This window comes from Littorina saxatilis, linkage group LG17 (assembly GCF_037325665.1).
Source record: "Littorina saxatilis isolate snail1 linkage group LG17, US_GU_Lsax_2.0, whole genome shotgun sequence".
NCBI lineage: Eukaryota > Metazoa > Mollusca > Gastropoda > Littorinimorpha > Littorinidae > Littorina > Littorina saxatilis.
This window is the reverse complement of record NC_090261.1, coordinates 65,532,255-65,551,184: the sequence shown is the minus strand read 5'-3', so window position 1 is coordinate 65,551,184 and position 18,930 is coordinate 65,532,255. Positions and strand designations below refer to the sequence as shown.

Below are 18,930 nucleotides of genomic sequence, written 5' to 3'. Positions count from 1 at the left end.
AGGCACCTTCCTTCTCTCAGACAAGAGTGTACAACTATTAACTTACCCTATGTATGATAGGCACCTTCCTTCTCTCAGACAAGTGTGTACAACTATTAACTTACCCTATGTATGATAGGCATCTTCCTTCTCTCAGACAAGAGTGTACAACTATTAACTTACCCTATGTATGATAGGCATCTTCCTTCTCTCAGACAAGAGTGTACAACTATTAACTTACCCTATGTATGATAGGCATCTTCCTTCTCTCAGACAAGAGTGTACAACTATTAACTTACCCTATGTATGATAGGCATCTTCCTTCTCTCAGACAAGAGTGTACAACTATTAACTTACCCTATGTATGATAGGCACCTTCCTTCTCTCAGACAAGAGTGTACAACTATTAACTTACCCTATGTAAGATAGGCATCTTCCTTCTCTCAGACAAGAGTGTACAACTATTAACTTACCCTATGTATGATAGGCACCTTCCTTCTCTCAGACAAGTGTGTACAACTATTAACTTACCCTATGTATGATAGGCATCTTCCTTCTCTCAGACAAGAGTGTACAACTATTAACTTACCCTATGTATGATAGGCATCTTCCTTCTCTCAGACAAGAGTGTACAACTATTAACTTACCCTATGTATGATAGGCACCTTCCTTCTCTCAGACAAGAGTGTACAACTATTAACTTACCCTATGTAATGATAGGCATCTTCCTTCTCTCAGACAAGAGTGTACAACTATTAACTTACCCTATGTATGATAGGCATCTTCCTTCTCTCAGACAAGAGTGTACAACTATTAACTTACCCTATGTATGATAGGCATCTTCCTTCTCTCAGACAAGAGTGTACAACTATTAACTTACCCGTCCCCTTTGAAGTCCTGGTCACACTGACATTGTGACACAGTGTCGTTGAGCGCCACACAGCGGGCGTTCTCGTCGCAAGTCCGACCATCGCGGTAACACTTGTCAGAGCGCTTCACCAGCACAGTTATCGTTCTTTTCACCTTCTCGCCAGTGCGCGTGTTGCGTGCCTGCAACGTCACTTCCGCTGAGCGCCCCGTGAAGCTCGACATGTTGCGCGACAGCACCAACACCCGGTCGTCCTTGATCTGAAGCACAAATCAGTGTGGTAACAAATTATAACAAGAGGTTGGCCCTACTGTGTCAATATTTTCTATCGGAGCTGGGGATTTGACTTTCTTTCTTTCTTTCTTTATTTGGTGTTTAACGTCGTTTGTAACCACGAAGGTTATATCGCGACGGGGAAACGGGGGAGATGGGATAGAGCCACTTGTCAATTGTTTCTTGTTCACAAAAGCACTAATCAAAAATTAGCTCCAGGGGCTTGCAACGTAGTACAATATATTACCTTACTGGGAGAATGCAAGTTTCCAGTACAAAGGACTTAACATTTCTTACATATTGCTTGACTAAAATCTTTACAAAAATTGACTATATTCTATACAAGAAACACTTAACAAGGGTAAAAGGAGAAAAAGAATCTGTTAGTCGCCTCTTACGACATGCTGGGGAGCATCGGGTAAATGCTTCCCCCTAATCCGCGGGGAGTGGGATTTGACTTGTGGGGCGCAATTTATTTAGCAGGATCGATAAAAGCTATACTTATGCTTTGCAGCACCGACACGAACAACAGAAAAGAGTGCTCTGGGTACGGATATCTACGGAAAACGTTTAATAGTCCTTTTAAATTGGACGAAAAAGCGAGGCAGAGGATGACAGACGACAATCAAAAGAGACAGATAAACAGCCACTCGGCCAGAACACTGACAAACACAGAGAGGACAGAAAGATCGACAGACAGGTTAGGAATCCTAACGAACCCCCTCCGCATCCCCCCCCCCCCCAAACCCTACCCCCCCCCCCCCCCCCACACACACACACACCTCACACCCCTCAACACACACCTCAAACAAGTTCTCATCATCCTTGACGAGAGTGAAGACGACAGTGTCACTGAGCGTGGTGTTGAGGTCGTACAGCGCCCCCACCTCCGTCCCCCGCACAGCGTCCTCCGACACCACGCCGTTGCTCAGTGTGATGCGCGGCAGTTGCAGCTGTCGTACGTCCACGTCCGTCACCGGCAGGGTGAAGTGCTGCTGCAGCGACAGCGGGGGTCGGCCGTTGTCGGTGGCGATGATGGTGAAGGTGACCTGGGGTGTGGGCGTGGCCAGCACGCTGAGGGGGACGGCTTTGGTCAGCACCAGTGTGTTGTCCGAGCGGACCTGGTCAATACACAAGGTCTGGTCAAAGGGATATTGCTGCACTGATTATACCTAACCCGCCCCTTCACTCCAAACAGAAGTGTTCCACTTTTGACCACATTTCTGTAACAACTGTCAACTTGTTTTTACATTGTACATGTACATAGTTCTACTAGAAAAAGAGGCACATATATTTAGCACATAGTGTTTACAATTGTTCACTTGAAAAATATTGTATATGCTACTTTCACAAAGTGTTCAAAACCTGTTACAGAAATGTGTTCAAAAGTATAAGTCAGCCTAAAATCTCCATTCTTGAGTAATGAAGATCGATCGTTCGTTCGTTCGTTCGTTCGTCTCTCTCTCTCTCTCTCTCTCTCTCTCTCTCTCTCTCTCTCTCTCCTCTCTCCCTCTCTCTCTCTCTCTCTCTCTCTCTCTCTCTCTCTCTCTCTCTCTCTCTCTCTCTCTCTCTCCACGCATCTGACGCAAAACAGCACATAAAACGCATCAACAACGATACACAACAACAATATTGAACTGACCGTGAGTATGTCCGAGTTTGGCCCTTTGAGCACCAAGGTGTGCGACTGTCCGAGGTCCTGGTCAGTGACAGTCAGCCTGCCCACCTCGTAGTGACCAGTGACGGAGGCAGGCAGAGCCTGGGGTCCGCTCAGGGTCAGCAGGGTGGGAGGCTCGTTCACGTCAATCACCTGCACGCTCACGTTCTGTGGGAGGAGACAGTGAGGGTCGCGGTCAACGTTTTATCATCGCGTTAAGCCTGTCCTTAATTGGCCTTGGGCGACGTCGACTACGCGAAGTATACCTCGCGAAGCTGGCCGCACGGAGCCTCAGCATTGAGTTTTCGGTGAAAAGACTTGGCGTACTGTCTTCGCGAAGTCGACTTGGGGCTGCATCAAGGACCGCCTCAGCTCTCATAGCGCATCGCACAATCTCGTGTATGCACACTACATAAAACAACAAGTCGCGTAAGGCGAAATTACTACATTTAGTCAAGCTGTGGAACTCACAGAATGAAACTGAACGCACAGCATTTTTTCACAATGACCGTAGTTCGCCGCTCGTGCAAAACGCAGTGAAACTGACGAGCCTGTTTAGCGCGGTAGTGGTTTCGCTGTGATGCATAGCATGCTTTTCTGTACCTCTCTTCGTTTTAACTTTCTGAGCGTGTATTTAATCCAAACATATCATATCTATATGTTTTTGGAATCAAGAACCGACAAGGAATAAGATGAAATTGTTTTTAAATCGATTTCGGAAAGTTAATTTTGATCATAATTTTTATATTTTTAATTTTCAGAGCTTGTTTTTAATCCGAATATAACATATTTATATGTTTTTGGAATCAGAAAATGAAGAATAAGATGAACGTAAATTTGGATCGTTTTATAAAAAAAATTTAGTTACAATTTTCAGATTTTTAATGACCAAAGTCATCAATTAATTTGTAAGCCTCCAAGCTGAAATGCAATACCAAAGTCCGGCCTTCGTCAAAGATTGCTTGGCCAAAATTTCAATCAATTTTATTGAAAAATGAGGGTGTGACAGTGCCGCCTCAACTTTTACAAAAAGCCGGATATGACGTCATCAAAGAAATGTATTCAAAAAATGAAAAAAACGTCTGGGGATACCATACCCAGGAACTCTTATGTAAAATTTCATAAAGATGGGTCCAGTAGTTTACTCTGAATCGCTCTACACACACACACGCACAGACACACAGACACACACAGACACACAGACACACACACACACACACACACACACACACACACACACACACACACACACACACACATACACCACGACCCTCGTCTCGATTCCCCCTCTATGTTAAAACATTTAGTCAAAACTTGATTAAATGTAAAAACATTTGCGGATGAAAATAATGTATCGAAAAGAGCGTTTGTGTATTCCATTGTTTCCATACAATTGCAGAGCCCAAGACAGCACTACAAAAGAAGCACTCGCGAAAGCATGTAAGCCTACACGTGTGGCGAATCGAGCGATCAGAAAGGCCGGGGCGGAAAAGGGGGGGGGGGGCTACTGTGATGTAAGAAAAACCTCTAAACATGAAATAAAATGGTACTGCTGTGTCGTCAATAGTCCACACTGAATTTCGTTTTGATTGTGTTTCCATCAAGCCATTTGGTCAAGCTCGTTTGCGTAGAGAAATATCCTTACCTTCTTGACGTCATACTGGCCATCAGAACAGCTCACAATGACGTCATAGCGCTGAGCAGTCTCATAGTCCAAATGCCCTTGAACTACCAAGGTCATGTTTCCATCCTCGTCCGTTTCCACAGCAAGGGGGCCGTGTGACCCTACCAGGTTACACGAATGACGCTGTTCTCTCTCCTGGTCGATGACGTAGAGTGACGTCAGAACATGCGGCACGGTGACGTTCTCTTGGATGGGTGGTATCGGCGTCGTCACGATGTCGGTCGGCGCTTCGTTGGCGTCTGTCACCGTCAAATTGAACTCTTTCTGGAAAATCGCGACCAAAACAAATCATCTGACCGTTATGAGCTTTAACACACATATGTCGCCCTCATGGCTGCTGGGATCACATTGGTCTCTTGCGCCAGTACCAGAGGCAAGCAGTGGAAACTAAAGCCTTGACAGTATTTCCAACGACGGGTGTAGATCATTATAATTGAAGAAAAATGTTACAGCAGCCATGTCTTCGTGAATTAAAATAGTCTCTGGAGGCTGATTACCAGTGACAGAAAGTAACAAGACTACAATTCGTGTGCAAACATTATGGAAATGTCTTGTCTGCAAAAGAACCTGCAATATTTTATTTTGGGTAAAGCTTGGGCGGTTCTCTCCAGCATAACTTAATGCTACTTACAACTGAAGAGCCTACAAGGTCACACGATTACAAACAATCCTGATGACAACAGCAACATCACTGTGCTGACAGATTGAGGAGAATGATATCAAATCTTGCTATTGAGGAAAAATGATATCAAACCGTGTTTGAGGAAAATATTATATCAAACCATGATATTGAGGGGAGGTGTTCCACTGTCAACGGCAGTGATCTTAATGTGAAAGACAGCAGACGTCTCGTAGTCCAAGCCCAGTTTCCCCACAATCAGCTTATTCCCAGACATGTCCAAATGACCTGCAACACAAGTAACAATAACCATTTTGTTTCATTCATTCCATGATATTTTCTTCTTCTAACAATAGATGGAAGGTTAAAATAGTTCCGAAAACATGTCCGACAGAAAAGTGTCCAGTATGTCTGTTTTCTTTTCAACAGCTAAACACAAAGACACCCAAATCTACCTTATCACTAACTTGCATAGGTCCAGGATGGCCACTCAGGTTGTAGGAACGATATAGCCCAGGGCCGGACCAAATGAGTTGTAAGGGGGGGTTTCCTCCTTTTTGGGGGGGGCAAATCAGCGAAGTGGCAAAGCCACAAGCGCGTGCCTGCAAAGCAGGCGCGCGAACTAGGGGGGTCCGGGGGCATGCTCCCCCGGAAAATTTTTGAAAAACGGTTAAAATCTGTGCAATCTGGTGCATTTTGGGCCTTGTTTTGAGGGTTAAGAGCAGCATTGTTTTGGTGCTAAAACTAGTAAAAAAAACAAACACTCAAAGCAAGGTACATGCTTTTTCCAGGGGTGGGGTTCCGGAACCCCTGGAACCCCCCCCCCCCCCCCCCTGGGTCTGGCCCTGTAGCCTACAAAAAAACATAACCAACCAACCTTCTAACTTTTCCTCACCTACTGATCGTCAAACATGAGTGATATTCTTCACTAAACCATACATCAAAGAAGACAGAAGAAAAGATACGTACATCACAGAAGACAGGAGGAGAAATACATCACAGAAGACAGGAGGAGAAATACATCACAGAAGACAGGAGGAGAAATACATCACATAAGGAAGGAGGAGAAATACATCACAGAAGACAGGAGGAGAAATACATCACAGAAGACAGGAGGAGAAATACATCACAGAAGACAGGAGGAGAAATACATCACAGAAGACAAAAGCAGAGTTACATCACAGAAGACAGGAGATATACTCCCAAAGAAACACAAGCTAAATCACGTGACGGGACGAGACGAAGAAAAGCATGGGAAAATGCTATTTTGTAAAAGAACGACAGCTATGATTGGAGAACAATTACCATCGACGGTCGGGTCTGGTGCCAAGTCAAAGGTAAAGGTCTGGCCTCGATCTGGATCCTCTGTGACAAGCAACGCCACCTGGGCACCAGGGGGCGTGCTCTCCGACACCACGTGATCACTCAGACTCAGGTTGCTGGGAGGATCATTCATATCTTCGATCTGAAAACAAAAACTGCACATCAAGCTATAATTCATGCAGATGGGATCTCCTTTGAAATGGGGACATGTCTGTCTGTTTGTTTGTTTGTTTGCTTAACGCCCAGCCGACCACAAATCAGGGCGGTGCTGCTTTGACATATAACGTGCGCCACACACAAGACAGAAGTCGCAGCACAGGCTTCATGTCTCACCCAGTCACATTATTCTGACACTGGACCAACCAGTCCTAGCACTAACCCCATAATGCCAGACGCCAGGCGGAGCAGCCACTAGATTGCCAATTTTAAAGTCTTAGGTATGACCCGGCCGGGGTTCGAACCCACGACCTCCCGATCACGGGGCGGACGCCAACCTTACCACTAGGCCACCCTTACCACTAGGCCAACCTTACCACTAGGCCACCCTTACCACTAGGCCAACCTTACCACTAGGCCAACCTTACCACTAGGCCACCCTTACCACTAGGCCAACCTTACCACTAGGCCAACCTTACCACTAGGCCACCCTTACCACTTGGCCACCCTTACCACTAGGCCACCCTTCCCACTAGGCCAACCTTACCACTAGGCCACCCTTACCACTAGGTCAGCCTTACCACTAGGCCACCCTTACCACTAGGCCAACTTAACCACTAGGCCACCCTTACCACTAGGCCACCCTTACCACCAGGCCACCCTTACCACTAGGCCAACCTTACCACTAGGCCACCCTTACCACTAGGCCACCCTTACCACTAGGCCAACCTCACCACTAGGCCACCCTTACCACTAGGCCACCCTTACCACTAGGCCACCCTTACAACTAGGCCAACCTTACCACTACGCCACCCTTACCACTAGGTCAGCCTTACCACTAGGCCACCCTTACCACTAGGCCAACCTTACCACTAGGCCACCCTTACCACTAGGCCACCCTTACCACTAGGCCACCCTTACCACTAGGCCACCCTTACCACTAGGCCAACCTTACCACCAGGCCACCCTTACCACTAGGCCACCCTTACCACTAGGCCAACCTTACCACTAGGCCACCCTTACCACTAGGCCACCCTTACCACTAGGCCACCCTTACCACTAGGCCACCCTTACCACTAGGCCACCCTTACCACTAGGCCACCCTTACCACTAGGCCACCCTTACCACTAGGCCAACCTTACCACCAGGCCAACCTTACCACCAGGCCACCCTTACCACTAGGCCACCCTTACAACTAGGCCAACCTTACCACTAGGCCACCCTTACCACTAGGCCACCCTTACCACTAGGCCACCCTTACAACTAGGCCAACCTTACCACTAGGCCACCCTTACCACTAGGTCAGCCTTACCACTAGGCCACCCTTACCACTAGGCCAACCTTACCACTAGGCCAACCTTACCACTAGGCCAACCTTACCACTAGGCCACCCTTACCACTAGGCCACCCTTACCACTAGGCCACCCTTACCACTAGGCCAACCTTACCACTAGGCCACCCTTACCACTAGGTCAGCCTTACCACTAGGCCACCCTTACCACTAGGCCAACTTAACCACTAGGCCACCCTTACCACTAGGCCACCCTTACCACTAGGCCACCCTTACCACTAGGCCAACCTTACCACTAGGCCACCCTTACCACTAGGCCACCCTTACCACTAGGCCAACCTCACCACTAGGCCACCCTTACCACTAGGCCACCCTTACCACTAGGCCACCCTTACAACTAGGCCAACCTTACCACTAGGCCACCCTTACCACTAGGTCAGCCTTACCACTAGGCCACCCTTACCACTAGGCCACCCTTACCACTAGGCCACCCTTACCACTAGGTCAGCCTTACCACTAGGCCACCCTTACCACTAGGCCAACCTTACCACTAGGCCACCCTTACCACTAGGCCACCCTTACCACCAGGCCAACCTTACCACCAGGCCACCCTTACCACTAGGCCACCCTTACCACTAGGCCACCCTTACCACTAGGCCACCCTTACCACTAGGCCAACCTTACCACCAGGCCAACCTTACCACCAGGCCACCTTTACCACCAGGCCACCCTTACAACTAGGCCAACCTTACCACTAGGCCACCCTTACCACTAGGCCACCCTTACCACTAGGCCACCCTTACAACTAGGCCAACCTTACCACTAGGCCACCCTTACCACTAGGCCACCCTTACCACTAGGCCACCCTTACAACTAGGCCAACCTTACCACCAGGCCACCCTTACCACTAGGCCACCCTTACAACTAGGCCAACCTTACCACTAGGCCACCCTTACCACTAGGCCACCCTTACCACTAGGCCACCCTTACAACTAGGCCAACCTTACCACTAGGCCACCCTTACCATTAGGTCAGCCTTACCACTAGGCCACCCTTACCACTAGGCCAACCTTACCACTAGGCCAACCTTACCACTAGGCCAACCTTACCACTAGGCCACCCTTACCACTAGGCCACCCTTTCCACTAGGCCACCCTTACCACTAGGCCAACCTTACCACTAGGCCACCCTTACCACTAGGTCAGCCTTACCACTAGGCCACCCTTACCACTAGGCCAACTTAACCACTAGGCCACCCTTACCACTAGGCCACCCTTACCACTAGGCCACCCTTACCACTAGGCCACCCTTACCACTAGGCCACCCTTACAACTAGGCCAACCTTACCACTAGGCCACCCTTACCACTAGGTCAGCCTTACCACTAGGCCACCCTTACCACTAGGCCACCCTTACCACTAGGCCACCCTTACCACTAGGCCACCCTTACCACTAGGCCACCCTTACCACTAGGCCACCCTTACCACTAGGCCACCCTTACCACTAGGTCAGCCTTACCACTAGGCCACCCTTACCACTAGGCCAACCTTACCACTAGGCCACCCTTACCACTAGGCCACCCTTACCACCAGGCCAACCTTACCACCAGGCCACCCTTACCACTAGGCCACCCTTACCACTAGGCCACCCTTACCACTAGGCCACCCTTACCACTAGGCCAACCTTACCACCAGGCCAACCTTACCACCAGGCCACCTTTACCACCAGGCCACCCTTACAACTAGGCCAACCTTACCACTAGGCCACCCTTACCACTAGGCCACCCTTACCACTAGGCCACCCTTACAACTAGGCCAACCTTACCACTAGGCCACCCTTACCACTAGGCCACCCTTACCACTAGGCCACCCTTACAACTAGGCCAACCTTACCACTAGGCCAACCTTACCACTAGGTCAGCCTTACCACTAGGCCACCCTTACCACTAGGCCAACCTTACCACTAGGCCACCCTTACCACTAGGCCACCCTTACCACTAGGCCACCCTTACCACTAGGCCACCCTTACCACTAGGCCAACCTTACCACCAGGCCAACCTTACCACCAGGCCACCCTTACCACTAGGCCACCCTTACAACTAGGCCAACCTTACCACTAGGCCACCCTTACCACTAGGTCAGCCTTACCACTAGGCCACCCTTACCACTAGGCCAACCTTACCACTAGGCCACCCTTACCACTAGGCCACCCTTACCACTAGGCCACCCTTACCACTAGGCCACCCTTACCACTAGGCCACCCTTACCACTAGGCCAACCTTACCACCAGGCCAACCTTACCACCAGGCCACCCTTACCACTAGGCCAACCTTACCACTAGGCCACCCTTACCACTAGGCCAACCTTACCACTAGGCCACCCTTACCACTCGGCCAACCTTACCACTAGGCCACCCTTCCCACTAGGCCACCCTTACCACTAGGCCATCCTTACCACTAGGCCAACCTTACCACTAGGCCACCCTTACCACTAGGCCACCCTTACCACTAGGCCACCCTTACCACTAGGCCAACCTTACCACTAGGCCACCCTTACCACTAGGTCAGCCTTACCACTAGGCCACCCTTACCACTAGGCCAACTTAACCACTAGGCCACCCTTACCACTAGGCCACCCTTACCACCAGGCCACCCTTACCACTAGGCCAACCTTACCACTAGGCCACCCTTACCACTAGGCCACCCTTACCACTAGGCCAACCTCACCACTAGGCCACCCTTACCACTAGGCCACCCTTACCACTAGGCCACCCTTACAACTAGGCCAACCTTACCACTACGCCACCCTTACCACTAGGTCAGCCTTACCACTAGGCCACCCTTACCACTAGGCCAACCTTACCACTAGGCCACCCTTACCACTAGGCCACCCTTACCACTAGGCCACCCTTACCACTAGGCCACCCTTACCACTAGGCCAACCTTACCACCAGGCCACCCTTACCACTAGGCCACCCTTACCACTAGGCCAACCTTACCACTAGGCCACCCTTACCACTAGGCCACCCTTACCACTAGGCCACCCTTACCACTAGGCCACCCTTACCACTAGGCCACCCTTACCACTAGGCCACCCTTACCACTAGGCCACCCTTACCACTAGGCCAACCTTACCACCAGGCCAACCTTACCACCAGGCCACCCTTACCACTAGGCCACCCTTACAACTAGGCCAACCTTACCACTAGGCCACCCTTACCACTAGGCCACCCTTACCACTAGGCCACCCTTACAACTAGGCCAACCTTACCACTAGGCCACCCTTACCACTAGGTCAGCCTTACCACTAGGCCACCCTTACCACTAGGCCAACCTTACCACTAGGCCAACCTTACCACTAGGCCAACCTTACCACTAGGCCACCCTTACCACTAGGCCACCCTTACCACTAGGCCACCCTTACCACTAGGCCAACCTTACCACTAGGCCACCCTTACCACTAGGTCAGCCTTACCACTAGGCCACCCTTACCACTAGGCCAACTTAACCACTAGGCCACCCTTACCACTAGGCCACCCTTACCACTAGGCCACCCTTACCACTAGGCCAACCTTACCACTAGGCCACCCTTACCACTAGGCCACCCTTACCACTAGGCCAACCTCACCACTAGGCCACCCTTACCACTAGGCCACCCTTACCACTAGGCCACCCTTACAACTAGGCCAACCTTACCACTAGGCCACCCTTACCACTAGGTCAGCCTTACCACTAGGCCACCCTTACCACTAGGCCACCCTTACCACTAGGCCACCCTTACCACTAGGTCAGCCTTACCACTAGGCCACCCTTACCACTAGGCCAACCTTACCACTAGGCCACCCTTACCACTAGGCCACCCTTACCACCAGGCCAACCTTACCACCAGGCCACCCTTACCACTAGGCCACCCTTACCACTAGGCCACCCTTACCACTAGGCCACCCTTACCACTAGGCCAACCTTACCACCAGGCCAACCTTACCACCAGGCCACCTTTACCACCAGGCCACCCTTACAACTAGGCCAACCTTACCACTAGGCCACCCTTACCACTAGGCCACCCTTACCACTAGGCCACCCTTACAACTAGGCCAACCTTACCACTAGGCCACCCTTACCACTAGGCCACCCTTACCACTAGGCCACCCTTACAACTAGGCCAACCTTACCACCAGGCCACCCTTACCACTAGGCCACCCTTACAACTAGGCCAACCTTACCACTAGGCCACCCTTACCACTAGGCCACCCTTACCACTAGGCCACCCTTACAACTAGGCCAACCTTACCACTAGGCCACCCTTACCACTAGGTCAGCCTTACCACTAGGCCACCCTTACCACTAGGCCAACCTTACCACTAGGCCAACCTTACCACTAGGCCAACCTTACCACTAGGCCACCCTTACCACTAGGCCACCCTTACCACTAGGCCACCCTTACCACTAGGCCAACCTTACCACTAGGCCACCCTTACCACTATGTCAGCCTTACCACTAGGCCACCCTTACCACTAGGCCAACTTAACCACTAGGCCACCCTTACCACTAGGCCACCCTTACCACTAGGCCACCCTTACCACTAGGCCACCCTTACCACTAGGCCACCCTTACAACTAGGCCAACCTTACCACTAGGCCACCCTTACCACTAGGTCAGCCTTACCACTAGGCCACCCTTACCACTAGGCCACCCTTACCACTAGGCCACCCTTACCACTAGGCCACCCTTACCACTAGGCCACCCTTACCACTAGGCCACCCTTACCACTAGGCCACCCTTACCACTAGGTCAGCCTTACCACTAGGCCACCCTTACCACTAGGCCAACCTTACCACTAGGCCACCCTTACCACTAGGCCACCCTTACCACCAGGCCAACCTTACCACCAGGCCACCCTTACCACTAGGCCACCCTTACCACTAGGCCACCCTTACCACTAGGCCACCCTTACCACTAGGCCAACCTTACCACCAGGCCAACCTTACCACCAGGCCACCTTTACCACCAGGCCACCCTTACAACTAGGCCAACCTTACCACTAGGCCACCCTTACCACTAGGCCACCCTTACCACTAGGCCACCCTTACAACTAGGCCAACCTTACCACTAGGCCACCCTTACCACTAGGCCACCCTTACCACTAGGCCACCCTTACAACTAGGCCAACCTTACCACTAGGCCAACCTTACCACTAGGTCAGCCTTACCACTAGGCCACCCTTACCACTAGGCCAACCTTACCACTAGGCCAACCTTACCACTAGGCCACCCTTACCACTAGGCCACCCTTACCACTAGGCCACCCTTACCACTAGGCCACCCTTACCACTAGGCCAACCTTACCACCAGGCCAACCTTACCACCAGGCCACCCTTACCACTAGGCCACCCTTACAACTAGGCCAACCTTACCACTAGGCCACCCTTACCACTAGGTCAGCCTTACCACTAGGCCACCCTTACCACTAGGCCAACCTTACCACTAGGCCACCCTTACCACTAGGCCACCCTTACCACTAGGCCACCCTTACCACTAGGCCACCCTTACCACTAGGCCACCCTTACCACTAGGCCAACCTTACCACCAGGCCAACCTTACCACCAGGCCACCCTTACCACTAGGCCACCCTTACCACTAGGCCACCCTTACCACTAGGCCACCCTTACCACTAGGCCAACCTTACCACCAGGCCAACCTTACCACCAGGCCACCCTTACCACTAGGCCACCCTTACCACTAGGCCACCCTTACAACTAGGCCAACCTTACCACTAGGCCACCCTTACCACTAGGTCAGCCTTACCACTAGGCCACCCTTACCACTAGGCCAACCTTACCACTAGGCCACCCTTACCACTAGGCCACCCTTACCACTAGGCCACCCTTACCACTAGGCCACCCTTACCACTAGGCCAACCTTACCACTAGGCCACCCTTACCACTAGGACAACCTTACCACCAGGCCAACCTTACCACTAGGCCACCCTTACCACTAGGCCACCCTTACCACTAGGCCACCCTTACCACTAGGCCACCCTTACCACCAGGCCAACCTTACCACCAGGCCAACCTTACCACCAGGCCACCCTTACCACTAGGCCACCCTTACCACTAGGCCACCCTTACCACTAGGCCACCTTTACCACTAGGCCACCCTTACCACTAGGCCACCCTTTCCACTAGGTCAGCCTTACCACTAGGCCACCCTTACCACTAGGCCACCCTTACCACTAGGCCACCCTTATCACTAGGCCACCCTTACCACTAGGCCACCCTTACCACTAGGCCACCCTTACCACTAGGCCACCCTTACCACTAGGCCACCCTTACCACTAGGCCACCCTTACCACTAGGCCAACCTAACCACCAGGCCAACCTTACCACCAGGCCACCATTACCACTAGGCCACCCTTACCACTAGGCCACCCTTACCACTAGGCCACCTTTACCACTAGGCCACCCTTACCACTAGGCCACCCTTACCACTAGGTCAGCCTTACCACTAGGCCACCCTTACCACTAGGCCACCCTTACCACTAGGCCACCCTTATCACTAGGCCACCCTTACCACTAGGCCACCCTTACCACTAGGCCACCCTTACCACTAGGCCACCCTTACCACTAGGCCACCCTTACCACCAGGCCACCCTTACCACTAGGCCACCCTTACCACTAGGCCACCCTTACCACTAGGCCACCTTTACCACTAGGCCACCCTTACCACTAGGCCACCCTTACCACTAGGTCAGCCTTACCACTAGGCCACCCTTACCACTAGGCCACCCTTACCACTAGGCCACCCTTATCACTAGGCCACCCTTACCACTAGGCCACCCTTACCACTAGGCCACCCTTACCACTAGGCCACCCTTACCACTAGGCCACCCTTACCACTAGGCCACCCTTACCACTAGGCCACCCTTACCACTAGGCCACCCTTACCACTAGGCCACCCTTACCACTAGGCCACCCTTACCATTAGGCCACCCTTACCACTAGGCCACCCTTACCACTAGGCCACCCTTACCACTGGGCAACCTTACCACTAGGCCACCCTTACCACTAGGCCACCCTTACCACTAGGTCACCCTTACCACTAGGCCACCCTTACCACTAGGCCACCCTTACCACTCGGCCACCCTTACCACTAGGCCGCCTTTACCACTAGGCCACCCTTACCACTAGGCCACCCTTACCACTAGGCCACCCTTACCACTAGGCCACCCTTACCACAAGGCCACCGTGCCGTCTGTTTGTCTGCTTGTACATCTGATTGACAACCTTTGGTAAGTGTTGATCTTTCTTATTGACTGTATGTGTGCCTCGCTCACTCTCTGTTCATTCCGCCTTGACTGTCTGTGTGCCTCGCTCACTCTCTGTTCATTCCGCCTTGACTGTCTGTGTGCCTCGCTCACTCTCTGTTCATTCCGCCTTGACTGTCTGTGTGCCTCGCTCACTCTCTGTTCATTCCGCCTTGCGCTACTTTGTGTCCCCCCTTCCAAACTTATCTTCCGATGCATTAGGCAGTATTTTGGATATAACATAATGGAACACGTCCCATGTTCTTTACATAAGAGTTCAGGGTTATGTGTTTCTTGTTCCGACTGTAACATCGATTCAGGTGCATCTGTCCGTTCACCGCTGGCTGTGCATGTAAAGGTATTTAGAATATCACACAAACAATAACATCTCCTTCACGGAAACAGTACCTGAATCAGGAATTCCTTGACAGTGTGTAGCCCCTCGTCGTCGGTGGCTCGGATGGACACAGGGACAGTGGTCAGCTCCTCGTAGTTAAAGGTGGACACTGCGGTCAGTGTGTTGTCCCCATCGATCTTAAAGTGGTCTGAGCCGGACTCCAGCCAAAAGGTCACCTGCACAACAGAAAGCATTAGCAGAGCATGGACCGCAACTTGTGTGTGTGTGTGGTGTATGTGTGTGCGTGTATGTGTGTGCGTGTATGTGTGTGCGTGCATGCGTGTGTGTGCGTGCGTGCGTGTGTGCGTGCATGCGTGCGTGTGTGTGTTTGTGTGTCTGTCTGTCTGTGTGTGTGTGAGTGCCTACGAATGTCTGCAGGTGCACGACACACACACACATACACACACGCTTACTCTCTCTCTCTCTCTCTCTCTCTCTCTCTCTCTCTCTCTCTCTCTCTCTCTCTCTCTCTCTCTCTCTAAAACAGGGAGAAATTTGTAGTCCAGTTTTGTTTTCTCTACTAATTAATGAGCTAGCTAATGATATTGTCCAGAAGGGAAAACATGGTAATCAACTTATTCCAGACTTTTTGGAAATACTTATTCTGATGTTTGCAGATGATATTATTCTTATTTCAGATTCTGTATGTGGGCTACAGATTCTGTGGGATTCGTCTAGACGTCTTGGACTTGAAGTTAATTTAGACAAATCTAATATTGTTGTTTTTCGGAACGGTGGTCACTTGGCCTTGCGAGAAAGATGGGTGTATGGTGGACATCCTATGAGCGTTTTGAACATGTATAAGTATTTAGGAGTATGGTTGTCTACACGCCTGTCCTTCTCTCACACTCTTAATGATTTTGCTGCAAAAGGGAAAAAGAGAGTCATTGGTATTCTAAAATGTTTATGGCAACTGGGTGACAGATCTCCAACTATTGTTTTCAAGTTTCGACGCGCAGATTCAACCGATGCTGTCATATGGTGCCGAAGTTTGGGGGGTTGAAGCAGACCATACACCTATAGAGAGAGTTCATTTATTCGCACTTAAACGTTTTTTGAATACGAGTATGAGAACACCAAATGCTATGGTCTATGGAGAAACGGGAAGGTACCCCTTGTTTATAAACAGCTTTGTTAAATGCATTCGTTTTTGGCTACGTATATTGAGGATGCCACATCATCGCCTTCCGAGCAAGGCGTATAAAATGCTGAAATATCTCCATGAACAAAATAAGAAAACATGGGCCTCCTCGATCTGTTACACTCTGTACATGTACGGTTTTGATGAAGTATGGGAAAACCAAGGTGTTGGCGATGAGAGGGCGTTCCTAACAGCATTTAAAGAAACACTTATTTCATCCTATAAGCAAACCTGGCTTGACAATGTACAAGGAAGTGAACGTTTCTCTCTGTGCAGAACCTTCAAATCAACCCTAACATTATCCAACTATTTAAGTGATTTGAAACATATTAAAGCTAGAAATCTTCTGATTAGACTTAGATTGGGAGTATCTCCTCTGAAAGTGCATCGATTTCGCTTTAATTTAAATGCAACCTCCGCTGATTTATCTTGTCCATTTTGTTGTGGCAGTGTTGAAGATGAAGTCCACTTTGTTTTAGTATGCCCTAAATATGCTGAGTTAAGAGAATATTATATTCCACGAAAATACACTAGAATCCCATCATTGTTTAAATTAACCATGCTGTTTTCAAACACTAGTAAGCCGCTATTGCTACGTTTTTCTACATTTGTCATGAAGGCGCTTTCCATTCGTAATCCATAATCCGTAAACGAAACAGGGCGATACTAATAGGATGTTCTTGTTTTTGTTCACTGTGTGCATTTGTATGCTGGTGCTTGAGATGTGCTCATCTCCATGAAAAGGGCCCAAGGCCTACTCATTAAAACATTCAGACTTCAGACTTCAGACTTCTCTCTCTCTCTCTCTCTCTCTCTCTCTCTCTCTCTCTCTCTCTCTCTCTCTCTCTCTCTCTCTCTCTCTCTCTCTCTCTCTCTCTCTCTCTCTCTCAGTTCACCTTGTGGCTATCAGGGTCAGTGGCCATAATTTCCCTCACCACCTGTCCGGCAGGGCTGTTCTCCGGTACACTCTCCTTGGACAGTCTGACGTCATAGGGGGCTTCGTTGACATCCGTGACGTTGATAGTCAGTGATGACGTCACGCGTAAATGTGTGTCATCGCCACCCTCGTCCTGGCAGCTGACCTGTTCCGCCATTAAAGTAGAGAACGATTAGAACACAAACGCACACACACACGCAGGATCGCACGAATGCACGCACGAACGCACGCACGCACACACACACACACACACACACACACACACACACACACACACACACACACACACACACACACATCCATTAAAAAAAAACAAGACGTTCGCACATAAACCAGAGCGCGCAAACGCATTTGACACAGACATCAAAACTGTCAGTCAAACAATTGACATAGCTTACCTTCACAACGTATGTCCTGGCTTTTTCATAATCAATGTCTGCCCGTGACACCACCAGGTCCAACTTGTTTTTCACCTGAAACGGGGGACAACAACAAAAAACAGATACAACTACCCTCCACAACACCACGAACATGAATACCATCAACTTAACGAAAGTCTACCAACAGCCGGCTGCGATATCAATAACACACATATATATAACAAAATAACCCACAAAATGAATTAAAACAATATTTATAAAAAAAAAACAGCAATATAACATTACGGCAAAGAATCTGATCTGTCGTCGTATGCATGTGTCAGTCGCTCAAAACACAACTGTAATGGTATTTCATGTCGATAGTAACTGTTATCGAATCTACTATCGAGCACACCCGAGTTGTTGGCGCCAAAGGGTCACGTGGACGTAGCACGTGCACAGCGTGCCCATCATTGTCCCCCCTCCATTGTTCAAGGCAGATCAGGTTGTCTCCAACTTGTGATGCTTTGCAGCACGATATCTGAAACCATCCAGTGTGCTCCGTCTGTTCTGCGATGTACACGTGCGCTTTGAACAGGGTCAGGCTATCGTGATTTGAGCCCCAAGCAGCGAATTGGTTTTTTTTACCAAAAATCTAATGCAAAAGCTTCGTGCTGCGAGCTGTGCTCAATTAATAGAAAGCTTTCGAAAGAAACCAAAATAACACTTCAACAACAACTAGTGGTATCGAGTGACCAAACTTAACACCAAGACAAGACCCAGAAGACAGGTTCAACTCACGGTGAAAGGCACGTCCTCCAGGTTGGTGACCTGACACGTGTGTTGTTGCCCTTTGTCCTCGTCACTCACCGCCAGGTGGCCCACCACTGTGTCAACCGCGCTGTTCTCCGCCACCTGTAGCAACACAAATTGCAATTACCTGCACA

General features: G+C 50.2%; 1 protein-coding gene across 1 annotated transcript in view; it reads right to left on the bottom strand.

Moving 5' to 3' along the window:
* LOC138953369 (protocadherin-16-like) overlaps nucleotides 1-18,930 on the bottom strand; it is a 99,809-nt gene that overhangs the window by 17,642 nt on the left and 63,237 nt on the right. The window contains exons 50-59 of the mRNA XM_070325168.1: nucleotides 18,785-18,898; nucleotides 18,023-18,097; nucleotides 17,584-17,769; nucleotides 15,558-15,722; nucleotides 6,386-6,545; nucleotides 5,244-5,368; nucleotides 4,423-4,725; nucleotides 2,763-2,945; nucleotides 1,924-2,241; nucleotides 860-1,107 (exon numbers count right to left, since the gene is read on the bottom strand). Of these exons, the coding sequence (XP_070181269.1) occupies nucleotides 860-1,107; nucleotides 1,924-2,241; nucleotides 2,763-2,945; nucleotides 4,423-4,725; nucleotides 5,244-5,368; nucleotides 6,386-6,545; nucleotides 15,558-15,722; nucleotides 17,584-17,769; nucleotides 18,023-18,097; nucleotides 18,785-18,898 (1,877 nt within the window). The remainder of the gene's footprint in view (nucleotides 1-859; nucleotides 1,108-1,923; nucleotides 2,242-2,762; nucleotides 2,946-4,422; nucleotides 4,726-5,243; nucleotides 5,369-6,385; nucleotides 6,546-15,557; nucleotides 15,723-17,583; nucleotides 17,770-18,022; nucleotides 18,098-18,784; nucleotides 18,899-18,930) is intronic.